Genomic DNA, 13,218 nt, shown 5'->3' on the forward strand with positions numbered 1-13,218 from the left:
GCAGGCTCACCAGATTAAGCATGGGGTCACCAGCCTGAGTGTGGGGTCATCAACATGATCTCATAGTTGCTGGCTTGAAGCCCAGGTCGCTGGCTTGAGCAAGGGGTCACTGGCTCAGCTGAAGGTCCCTTGCTCCAGTCAAGGCACATATGAGAAGCAATCAATGGACAATTAAAGTGATACAACTACAAGTTGATGCTTCTTATCTCTCTCCCTTCTGCCTCATCTTCTGTCAGTTAAAAAAAAAGCGTTCAATGGCAAAGAATAGAAAAATAATCATACCCAGAAGTCTAACAAATCAAAACCCAAACCTTACTATCAAGGTCAAGTACCTGCTGACATGCTGCCCCTACCCATTGTGCCATTGCTCCTACTGCCTCGTCTTAGCCCATTAAAAATAAAGCTGAGCCTGACCAGGTGGTGGTGCAGTGGATAGAGCGTCGGACTGGGATGTGGAAGGACCCAGGTTCGAGACCCCGAGGTTGCCAGCTTGAGCACGGGCTCATCTGGCTTGAGCAAAAAGATCACCAGCTTGGACCCAAGGTCGCTGGCTCCAGCAAGGGGTTACTCGGTCTGCTGAAGGCCCGCGGTCAAGGCACATATGAGAAAGCAATCAATGAACAACTAAGAAGTCGCAACGCGCAACGAAAAACTAATGATTGATGCTTCTCATCTCTCTCTCCGTTCCTGTCTGTCTGTCCCTGTCTATCTCTGCCTATGTAAAAAAATAAAAATAAATAAAAATAAAAAATAAAGCTGAGGTTTGCTGTTTTCTCTCCACTTCTTCACAAGTTTTGAATGTTAAGGATGACTTTTAATTAACTTAAAAATTTCTAACACTTTATGCACTAATGAAAACTGCTCATTATGTTGCACATTAATGGAACAGTATGGCAGGGTGTGTGGTTTCGATGGAATAAGGCATTACTAGAAAAGTGTAGTATGCTAATTATAGGTCCAGCCAAAAATAGTCTCTAAATTAATATCATTAATTATATTGAATTAAAACTTTAAACTTAACATAAACACTTCAAATATAGGTTCTAAGTGTATGTTAAACATGATGGACAAATCTGTTTCCTCTGCCCGTCCTTTCAGAGGTACGTTATTAGAATTAAAGGCAGAAAAATAAAGGTTATTCGCAGTATAGGATTAACAGCGGTAATTTATAATGTTTGAAAGCTGTAGACTAGATAAAAGAGTAAATGACAAGGCAGAACACAGGAAGCACATAATTGGTGGAACAGAGAGTAGCTGGGACAGGCATAAGAAACCCAGTTTATCCGACAGAACCACAGGCAGGTTCCGAATTCAGAGGCTTGACCCCAGAATCCTACACTGAGGCCTGTCAGTTAACAAAAGTCGTGCTCACTCCTGGTGCTTCCAATTAGATCTTAAGATACAGCCAGGAGCCACCACACAGCTGAGGAAAGCCAACAAGCAAGAGAGATCAAAACAAGAAGGAAAGTAATGGAAGTGATAAAATTCAGGAGCAAATGAAAACTTTAAACAAAATATAATTCTTAATCTCAGAAAGGCAAAAAAATCCATTGGTGAAAAAACTGAATGCTATGAAAAAAAGAATGACTTTTTTATAAGAGAACTCTATAAACTAAAAACAAGATAGACAAAACAAAGCACTCAATAGAAAGGTTGGAGTACAGAGTCAAACAAATGTCTGGGAAGTAGAAAAAGATGAAATGGAAAATAGGAGGGGGAAAATGTAGAAATTCATGCAGGAATACTGGTCTAAGAGTTCCAATTTCTGAGTTATACAAATACTATAAAAAAGAAATAGAAAAAATATTTTTTAAAAATTCACTGAAATGAGTCCTGGCCGGTTGGTTCAGTGGTAGAGTGTTACCCCAGCGTGGCAATGTCCCAGGTTCAATTCCCGGTCAGGACACACAGGAGAAGTGACCACCTGCTTTTCCACCCCTACCCCTACCCCTTCTTTCTCTCTCTTCCTTTCCCGCAGCCATGGCTGGATTGATGTAAGCATATCACCCTAGGAGCTGAGGATGGCTCCAGAAAGCCTCAGATGCTAAAAATAGCTTGCAAGCCCCAGATGGGCAGATTACAGGTCCCAGACAGGGGTTGCCAGGTAGATCCCAGTCAGGGCATATGCAGGAGTCTATCTCCTCTCCTCTCACTTGGAAAAGAAGAAGAACAAATTCACTGAAATGAGAGATCTACAGACTTAATGGCCACCCAAAAAATAAAAAGGTACATACCAAACCATATTATGAAATTTCAGAATCCCAGGGACAGAGAAGGTACTAAAAGCTTCCAAAGAAGGAAGGGCTAGAGTGAAATGACAAATATTAGTAATACACAATGTATCATACAATGTCAACAGATTTCAGAGCAACACTATAAATGAATAAACAGCAGAAATGTCTTTAGAACTGCAAAAATTAGTTGCAACCTAGAATTCTATACTTTTATCAAATAGGAGGCATTTCAAAGATGCTAGATCTCTAAAAACTTCTGCCCATCTATCTTTTCCCAGGGACAAGATTGTGCTCCAGTACAATACGATTAACAAGACAGTGGTAAACACAGAACCCAGGTCATAGGGGATCCCAGAAAAGAGTGCAGTTATGTGAGACAGCAGATGACTTCAAAGAGACATGCCAGGAAAATAGGCACAGAGAAGGCCTAGGGAAAACCAGTCCATACTAGAATCAGATGATAAAATGTTGAGGAAGGGTATTTCCAAGAAAAAAATGGAACAGATATATATAGTAGATGGAAAATATTTTTGATAGGCATGTGAAAAATCTTACAACATTTGGGGGGAAAAACAGCTGTTAGAAAACAAGCAAGACAATAGAGTCTGGAAATTAATTCCACACACACAGAAATGAAGAATTACTAGGTATTAAGTTAACATAGCATAAATGTAGTATTTTTATCTGACAGTCATCTTTGTCAAATTACTCAATTATTAGGTACAAAAAAAAAATTTATTTTCTGGTTTGAAACCCTGTGCAGGCTCCTTGGCTTGAGCAAGGGCTCGCCAGCTTGACCGTGGGGTCACTGCCTTGAGCACAGTGACATGATCCCAAGGTCACTGGCTTAAAGTCCAGTGTTGCTGACATGAGCCCAAAGATAATAGAGTCTGGAAATTAATTCCACACACACAGAAATGAAGAATTACTAGGTATTAAGTTAACATAGCATAAATGTAGTATTTTTATCTGACAGTCATCTTTGTCAAATTACTCAATTATTAGGTACAAAAAAAAATTTTATTTTCTGGTTTGAAACCCAAGTGCAGGCTCCTTGGCTTGAGCGAGGGCTCGCCAGCTTGACTGTGGGGTCACTGCCTTGAGCACAGTGACATGATCCCAAGGTCACTGGCTTAAAGTCCAGTGTTGCTGACATGAGCCCAAAGGTCACTGGCTTGAGCAAAGGGTTGCTGGCTCTGCTTGAGCCCCCCCTTCCTCTGATGAAGCATGTATGAGAAGCAATTAATGAACAACTAAAGTGAAATAACTAAGAGTTGATGCTTCTACTCTCTCCACCCCCCCCAAAAAAGAAGAAAGATAAATATTTGCATAATTATAATAATGTAACCACTGATTCTGATTTAATAAGCACCATATAACAGAGGGAGGGAAATAAGGCCCCTGTGGAGTGAGAAAGCTAAGGTTTCAATTGCTCTGACAGGAAGTCAATAAATAGCGCTAAAACATCATTTAGCTATTATACTTTTGTTTAAAAAATGAGGTTTGAAAATTAAGGCAATAAATTAGGGCAGATCTTTATACCACGACCATGAAATTGAAATTGAACTTAAATGTTAGAATTCTTTAAAAAGTGGGCATTACTAAGCCAAGGTTTTTTTTTGAATACATATGTTTGATAACTAGGAAAACAAAAGAAATTTAGAAAATCTACATAAAGATGTCCATGTTATTGGTATTGAGTCCATTATATATTTTAGGAATCATGGCAGACAACTTTTAGTTCAAACTGTATTCTTTTTTTTTTTCAAACTGTTATTTTCTTACTTAATTCTTCAACTGTTTACTTACACAATTTTAAAAATCGTCATCTTTGTCTTCTTCCTCTAAGAATAAATAAAAAAATTGGCCTGGCCTCTGGTGGCGCAGTGGATCAAGCGTTGACCTGGAAATGCTGAGGTCGCCAGTTCGAAACCCTGGGCTGTCTGGTTAAGGCACATATGGGAGTTGATGCTTCCTGCTCCTCTCCCCTTCTCTCTCTCTATCTCTCTCTCTTCTCTCTAAAATGAATAAGTAAAATAAATAAATAAATAAATAAATAAATAAATAAATAAGAAAACCAGGGAAAAAGCATGTGATTTCTGAAGAAAATTAAAAAAAAAAAAAAATTAACTGATCAATTCTGATACAAATGCCATAGAAAAATAAAAGTTGCTGATTATCTGACAGACTACCAACATAAATGAAACAAAATTCCATTTTTTAAAAATAATTTTCAACAAAATTTATAATTTAAATCACCTGCCACGATGAGTCTCATAAAGTAAATCTAAAAACTTACTTTTTGACCTAACAGCTATCCCATATTAGGTACAAATGAAAGACTCTCCAAATACATAAGAAAAGGGCAAAGCAAATAGGCTAACGGGAAACTCAGCTAATAAATTTTACTGTTGCATATCTGAACTACTACCCAGTAGTAGTTTCTAATTCTACGTTTATACCCACCTTACTTGAACCACCAGGATCCAACAGTGGCCAGCTCTAAGAATCAGTTTTGGCCAGGCACTAATCCCTAATTGCACCAGCATCCCCAGAAGTGCCCCGAACCACTTACTGGTAATAAAATACCTTACTAAAAAATAAATGGGTCTTTACTCAATTGGAAAGTAACCAATTTAAATTTAAATTTTAAAATGACTCTGCTAACCTAACAACATATATACCTATAGAACACAAAATCAATTTGCTCTAACAAAGGCCGGAAGAGGAATAAAAGCTCCAGAGAGGGTCTTAGGCTATACTCAGTTTCCCACACCCCACCTATAATGTGGGACAGAAGAGAGCTTCTCCTTTACTGTCTGCACTCTCTCTATATATGTGAGCAGCCCATGGTTCTGGAAGAAACTGAGAAATACAAAAATCTAACCAAAAATGATCAGCTCAAGACAGGCAAAATACACATACACCATGAAAACAAATTAGAAACTGCCTTATTTTATTGTGCTGCATTACTTCAAATATTATGGAATCTTCACTTCTTGTACTTTAGCTGTTATAATCAACTAAAAACTTCATATGTGGCTTCTTAAGCAAGTAAACTAGATTTAACATAACATTAAATAAAATAAGCAGACAAGTAGGAGTGTTAAAATTCTACAGGTCTCACTCTTACCCTAAAACAAACAGGATGTAGGAAATTTATACACAGAGGCTAATCTGGGAAACCCCACAGGGATATGTTTGGTCCATGCACCTGAGCACAGCAGCACCTTAGAATGAGAAAGTCTGAATAGCTTAAAAGTCCTGAGTAGGCTAAATCTGGATGTGAGACAGGATCATTGGGTGGAGGACTATGTAAAATGGGGCCAAAATCACAAATTCAATCCTCATATATACACTGATTCTTTTGGCCTGACCTGTGGTGGCACAGTGGATAAAGCACTGACCTGGAATGCTGAGATCTCCGGTTCAAAGCCACAGGCTTGCAAGACCCATAGGAGAAGCAGCTACTATGAGTTGCTTCCAGCTCCTATTGCCACCCCCCCACCCTCTCCCTCTTCGCTCTAAAAGCAATAATAATAAAGTTTCTAAATCTTAAGAAAACAAATAAATAAACTGATTCTTTTTATTTGTTCAAATGAAAACCTGTGACCTAAATCCTATTATTCATCTTTAAAACCTGTGCTCTTTGGAGCAAGGGGAAAAGGACATAGGATTTTGGAGGAACAGACCACAACTAAATCACATGTCCAGTTGACCATGCCGATAAAGAAATGGCAGACCTGTAAGCAGTCTAGTCTACCTGTTCTCTCAGTGAAACAGTGACACCTAAAGGGACGTGTATCATCATCTATTAAAATAAGACAAGTAGATACATAAAAAAGGGAAACATTTAAACCAATATATGAGTTCTTCTAAATACTTCCTGTAATATACAAAAACAGTTTTGAATCTTCTTCTCAGAGGAAAAAATATACTGTCTTACCGTTCACCTCAGAGTGTCTCAATATAATAGTGTTCTTCTGCCTGTCATATGGGTGTGCTTCTAGCCATGGGTCTGTATAAAAAGAAGAGGAAAAGGTGTGATAATTAAGTAGAAAAACATATGATTTTAAAAGTAGCTACACGGCGCCTGACCAGGCAGTGGCACAGTGGATAGAACGTCGACCTGGGATGTGGAGGACCCAGGTTCGAGACCCCGAGGTCGCCAGCTTGAGCGTGGGCTCATCTGGTTTGAGCAAAAGCCCACCAGCTTGAACCCAAGATCACTGGCTCCAGCAAGGGTTACTTGGTCTGCTGAAGGCCTGCAGTCAAGGCACATATGAGAAAGCAATCAATGAACAACTAAGGTGTTGCAGAGCGCAATGAAAAACTAATGATTGATGCTTCTCATCTCTCTTCGTTCCTGTCTGTCTGTCCCTGTCTACCTCTCTCTGACTCACTCTCTGTCTCTGTAAAAGTAAAAAAAAAAAAAAAAAAAAAATAGCTACACGTCAATTTCAATCACTTTTAACACTGTTGGGAAGAGTTTTTTGTAATGATAACAAGCAAATATTAATAAAGGCATTAACATAAAAAACCTGGAAAAATGTAAAGCTGTAGAATCTTCTTATATATGTGTGATAAAACCAGGCTATGTATCAGACTTTTTTTTAACTTGCAGCAAAATAATCTATGCAACTATTAGATGAATCATATATGTGCTTTCCCCCTTCTATTTATCAATTTAAAATATGTGGTCACTCTCTTTATGCTGATAATATTACTAGCACATTCCACAACTGTTTCCAGAAGCAAGTTATGCTATAGCCAGTTACTGTCAGATACCAACCAATACATTAAAGATGCCAAAATCAAGTGAGTTGTTTTCGGCAATATCCTTTAGACATTTAGGCTAATTCTAACTCCATGAACAAATGAACTTATTTAGTTAGCTGTGGTTTACTTGGAGGGTATTCATTGTGGCAGACTTAAAAGAAATGGTATAAAAGCTCAATGTTCAATTTGTAGGAATACTTTCATGATAGCAATTTTTAATATTTTCATAATTTTAACTTTTGCCTTCAACTTCCAAAGCTCAAGTCTCACTTCTTCCTTCCATGCCACATAATTACTTTGGGACTTCAATATGAATACTTTCTGGAGCTGATCATAGGGCAGCTAGTAAAAATTTTGCTGTGCCTACGTAAAAGCAGTCCACCTTGCACCAAGGTGAGACAAACTACTTCAGCAGGAATCCAAACAGGTACTTGAATTTTCATAAAACAAAGTTTGCCACCATACAGATTAATACAGTTGTCACTAAAACAAAACAAAAGAACCCTATGACACACCTCAGTAATGTCTGTCTCAAACCACTTAACCAATCTTGTAAGAAAGAGGACCAAAATCCTGATAGAGGAATGGGTAAGGCAATACTTCCCAAAGCACATAATAATGGTTTTGTTTTTTAAAACTGCATTTGGTGGTCAAGTCTAAATACACTATATCCCTGGTTCTTAGAGAATCAAAATGCACATGGATGTGTTATAAACTAATCAGTCTAATAATGAATAACATCTAACTCAGCATTTCACAAAAAATATCTACCTAGAAGCCTTTTTTTCCTCAAATAGTACAGATAGAATCTTGCACCAATATAATTTGGGACTCCTGGTTTAACAGGAATCGGAACCATCCATTTTAATGGTACTGCTAGTACCAGAAATTTATATAGCCAAATGAACCGTTTTGTTTTTTATAAGGAAATTCCTTCACTGAATTACAAGTTTATTAAACTGCTTTTGGAGCAACTTTCCTACCCAACATTTTAATGTAAAAGGCTCATAAAGCTATTTTTAGTTTTTTCCCACATATTTTAAAAATGAGACATTAGCTATTTGGAAAAATAAATTCAGTTGTGCACAAAATGACAGGCAGACTTTCACAGCTGCCTCTAACCTCAGGCTTCTGAAAGGGTTCAAGACTACTTCCTACCAAAATAAAGCAAATATATCTACGTTTGAATCTAAAAGAAAATGTAGAAATGTTTGCTGATGTAGCCATATTATGTATCAGTATCTACAGCATGATTAAGTTTTTTAAAGGAAAGTCCAGGGAAAGTACCAGAATCAAAGCAGCAGCAGGAACACACATGCACACGCACACACACACATACACACACACACATACACACACACACACACACACACATGTGCGGGCCAAGATGTATTGCCACACACACACACATCCCAAATCCAGATGTATTGCTATGGATCTAAATTCAAAATCATAAAGACTCAGGTAAGAAAAAATTAAAAGACAAAATGCGGGGAGAGTAAAACTAGCCCAAGTGACAAGAAAAAAGATGGGAACCCCTTACTCTACTCTTACGGCTCTAGGGTGGGCTGCCCTGGGACCTCCAAAGAACCAGAGGAGAAGCAGATCTGTACTCTAGGGTCTTTACAGATAGTCTGGAGCTGTAGATGCCTCCTTTGTCATCATGAAGAAAAAGTCTTTTCAGATGAACAGAAGAACTGAGACAAGTTCTGAAAAGATTGAGCTACCCACAAAAGGGAAATAATAGTTGCACACATTAGCAAGAATTTCTCCCAGTGAGTTTTTTTAATACATATTTTTGCTGCTTCTGTCACATATTACTGTATGTCCTTCCATTTTTTCATGTAACTTATTCTAGAAATGACCACATTGCAGTAAAGGAAGATCTTATTATTTATAGCTCTATAATTTTCTAATGTGTGGATATACTAGTTTATTTTACCAAACCCTTATTGGACATGAGTTACTTCTATTATTCTTCTTTTGAAAATAATGCAACAAGAATTTTGTGACTACATGGTTTCAAGTTTGTGGGGTATGTCTTCAGGATAAATCCCGCCACGTAGGATTCTTGATTAATGCATCTATGCTGTTGTGAGATTGTGCCAATGGCTCCCCTTCACCAGGTTGAACTACTCTGCATTTCCATCAGCAATATATAAAGGTAACTGTTTCTTCACAGCCTGATCAAAGAATGCACTGCCAATTGTATGGGCCTTTTTCCAATAGGAGAGAAACTACAGTACAATCTTATTTGTATTTCTTTTTCATAAAGGCATATTTAAATGTAATCTTCATTACTTTTTCTGTGACTTATCCATTCATATCTTTGTTACTACTTTTAGATTCACTTAATTTCTTTAAGTCAGCCTATTTTAAACCACTCTTGTTTTTTTTTTTTGTTTGTTTGTTTGTTTGTTTAAGCCACTGCTGCCTGTCAGCTGGTCTCCCTGCTTCCACCCTATTCTAACACAGTAGCTTTTTTCTCTCTCCCTCTCTTTTTTCTAGAATTAACCTTATTTCCCTGCATGTAATCCTCCAGTGGTTTTCCATTACTACACTAAAATTCATATTTTTTGTTAAGGCCCACTAGGCATATAAGGTCTTAATCCACTACACTCCTCCTGGCGTCCCTTTCGCTCTGCCGAAGCCCTCCCTGTGTCCTCTTGTCCTTTGCCTGCACTCAGGGCACTCCCATCTGAGAAACTGCACGGAAGCCTCTCCTGCCTCTCCCTCACAAGGCTCCCTCTCAGTCGCTTAGGGAGGGAGGCCTCTTTACTGTTCTGACTTTCCCCATTGTTCACACGTTGTCTGCCCCCAGGCTTCTCTGGAATGTTAGGACCTGAGTCAGGGTAGGGCTTTGTCTTGTATATCAGTCTGTCCTGCATCTGGAATGGTGTTTACTAGATTATCTCACCATTTCAGTGTACCCAAAACCAGTTATGTTTCTCCTAATCTCCTCATATCATTTAAGGTTTCATCTATTGCTATCCTTTGATTTGTCATCTAAGATCAGCATTATTTGCAAATCTTAGAGAAGTATTCAGAATTAAGGCACAAGAACCACAGAAACCTAAAAGGAATTCTGATAGCCAGTGAAAAAACAATGGTGACTTTAATTTGGGATAAGGACATTTAATGTTAAAATTCCTTAATTAGAAAATGACATCCTGATTAAATGATAAGAAAGTATACCATCTGAATTCCATAGGGAAGTACAACACATCCATTTTTTAAAATCTGTGTCCCAAGAATAAAGCATAATGGGATTATGTGCAGTTTCGCTTCAAAAGACGGCCAACCACAAAGGGTGGGTGAATGAATGCTGCTCCAACCATCTGATGGTGCACTGAACAGTTACTAAAGGCGTGTAGTAGAGCTCCACGCAGTTGCATGGAGATACTTCCTGGAGCGCTCTCTAGGTGCCAAGCACAGTTCCAGGTGCTTTACTTTCTTACTTTTCTCCATAACAAAAAGCTAAAAGAAGCATATAAAGAATAACCTCGCCCTGGCCGGTTGGCTCAGCGGTAGAGCGTCGGCCTAGCGTGCGGAGGACCCGGGTTCGATTCCCGGCCAGGGCACATAGGAGAAGCGCCCATTTGCTTCTCCACCCCTCCGCCGCGCTTTCCTCTCTGTCTCTCTCTTCCCCTCCCGCAGCCAAGGCTCCATTGGAGCAAAGATGGCCCGGGCGCTGGGGATGGCTCTGTGGCCTCTGCCTCAGGCGCTAGAGTGGCTCTGGTCGCAACATGGCGACGCCCAGGATGGGCAGATTATCGCCCCCTGGTGGGCAGAGCGTAGCCCCTGGTGGGCGTGCCGGGTGGATCCCGGTCGGGCGCATGCGGGAGTCTGTCTGACTGTCTCTCCCCGTTTCCAGCTTCAGAAAAATGAAAAAAAAATAAAATAATAATAATAATAAAAAAAAAAAGAATAACCTCATTTTTGCAGAATAAACAAAATGTTATGGTTAGATACGTACAAAAGTTTCAGGAAGAATCAACGCCAAAAGATCAATAAAAGTTATAAATGTTCTTAGCATAAGTGAATGACTTTTCTGGACTTTCTAAATCTTTTACATCAAATGCTTAATACTGTCACACAAAAAAAGGAAAAGAAAGAAAGAAAACAAAAGAAAAAGAGGATTTAAAATAGCTACTGGAAAGAGGAAAGATCTGTTGCTCAGAGGTTTTTCCACATAATATTGCCAATTCCTTCCCTACTCACTCCTCGGGGAGGGGAAGAAGTGGTCACGTGAGAGAGCACCTTGAGCCAGCAAATTAGCTAAGCTTGTAAGGTCAGAACATAAAAAGCTGTACAAAAAGTTGATGAGTAATAATAAAACTGGATAACAGAAACCTAGTGTCTTGTCTTCTCTTTGTGTTACCGATACCAGAATCAGTTATATTAGATAGACTGTTAGACAAAGAAAGGTAGTAGAAAAATTCTTTTAAGACTATCTGAAATCTGTACTAGGTTCTTAGGAATATCCTTTTAAAATGGCATGAGAAAAATTATGTTCTTCTGTTTCAGAGCATCAGTTCTATGACTTTGGGTAAGTAACCAAATAATTCTTTATTGCAGAAAACCTGAAATGTTTTACATCTAAACAGATATTTCTTAGTTTCCAAAGAAACTGATATGAAAAATTTCAAAATAAAGACATTAAAAGCAAACCTTCCAGCCTGACCAGGCGGTGGTGCAGTGGATAGAGCATCGGACTGCGATGCGGAGGACCCAGGTTCGAGACCCAGAAGTCGCCACCTTGAGTGTGGGCTCATCTGGTTTGAGCAAAGCTCACCAGCTTGGACCCAAGGTCACTGGCTGGAGCAAGGGGTTACTTGGTCTGCTGAAGGCCCGTGGTCAAGGCACATATGAGAAAGCAATCAATGAACAACTTAGGTGTTGCAATGAGCAAGGAAAAACTAATGATTGATGCTTCTCTGTCTGTCCCTGTCTATCCCTCTCTCTGACTCTCTGTCTCTGGAAAAAAAAAAAAAAGCAAACCTTCCAGAGACATGGACAAGAGGGTGGTGGTTATGGGGGGGGGGGGGATGTGGAGCACAAAGAAAAACAGATAGAAGGTGACTGAAGACAATTTGACTTTGGGTGATGGGTATGCAACATAATCAAATGTCAAAATAACCTGGAGATGTTTTCTCTGAACATATGTACCCTGATTTAATTCATATCACCCCACTAAAATTTTTTTTAAAAAGCAAACCCTCAATAAGCTTTTACTTTGTGTTTGGTGTTGTAACCTTGTTTCCATGGAAACTTAATACCAAATGCTGAAACTGAAGTTTCTTGTATCACTTTATTGAATCCCCCCCAAAAAGTTTAAAACAAATTGAAATGAAATTTCAACTCTCATGTTAAACATAAAAAGGTACTCAAGAACTCTATTTTCCAACTCTTCTGATGTGACACTCCTTTTCACAGCCCTGTGTTTTCATCCTCATTACCTTACCTGCCCTCTTACCACCTTCTCCAAAAGTCCCCTCTGTTCAGGGCATTCTTGGCTTCAATTTGAAGTCACCAGAACAGATTTTTAAGATATATCAACTCATTTACCTGGTAAGTTTATTCTATTTCATGACTTCTACTTTTATTCTTATTCATCGAAACAAATTTAGAAATTTAGGGTGGGGAGGTAAATGTTGCTTCTGCGTATGTACAATAATTTTGATTGGAAATAATCAAGACTGGAATAAGTTAAGATAGGCCTACTTCATGGAGAAACTATCAAATATAAGCTACATTCTCAAGAGGTTTTTTTAAAGCACCACAAGAACTGAATTTGGCATATCTCTCACCTCCTTGTCAGCCTCTTCTGCCCAGCAGCTGTTACACAATCATTCCAGATCTTTAATTCTCCATTTCTTCACCAGCAGTGTAGAGCAAATATACATGGGTCTTCTTCATAGTTAGAGACATACATGAAAATGTGTTGTAATCTTAAAAGAATATATAAAGGTCTTATTTTGGTCTCTCATTCAGCAGTACCCATCCACCAACTGGTTTGTAAAATCACTGAGAATCACCCAAGCAGATCAGTTTCCACAGTACTTATTTACTGTGTTTAAAAATAAATTTTAGCCTGACCGGGCGGTGGCGCAGTGAATAGGACGTCGGACTGGGATGCGGAAGACCCCTGTTTGAGACCCCGAGGTCACCAGCTTGAGCGAGGGCTCATCTGGTTTGAGCAAAA

General features: G+C 38.8%; 1 protein-coding gene across 5 annotated transcripts in view; it reads right to left on the minus strand.

Annotated features, from left to right (window-relative positions):
• The window catches only part of LOC136378278 (cyclin-Y-like protein 1), a 32,979-nt gene that overhangs the window by 16,809 nt on the left and 2,952 nt on the right, over positions 1-13,218 (minus strand). For 2 of the 5 annotated variants that reach the window (XR_010746595.1, XM_066344991.1), the window contains exons 2-5: positions 12,824-12,964; positions 6,181-6,252; positions 4,044-4,252; positions 2,235-2,304 (exon numbers count right to left, since the gene is read on the minus strand). Coding sequence is in view for 1 of the 5 variants with exons in the window: in XM_066344995.1 (XP_066201092.1) it covers positions 4,044-4,063 (20 nt within the window). In the remaining 4 variants the exon portion in view is untranslated. The remainder of the gene's footprint in view (positions 1-2,234; positions 2,305-4,043; positions 4,253-6,180; positions 6,253-12,823; positions 12,965-13,218) is intronic. The other 3 variants (XM_066344995.1, XM_066344992.1, XM_066344993.1) reach the window with 2 other exon arrangements.

Source organism: Saccopteryx leptura, chromosome 7 (genome assembly GCF_036850995.1).
Source record: "Saccopteryx leptura isolate mSacLep1 chromosome 7, mSacLep1_pri_phased_curated, whole genome shotgun sequence".
Taxonomy (NCBI): domain Eukaryota; kingdom Metazoa; phylum Chordata; class Mammalia; order Chiroptera; family Emballonuridae; genus Saccopteryx; species Saccopteryx leptura.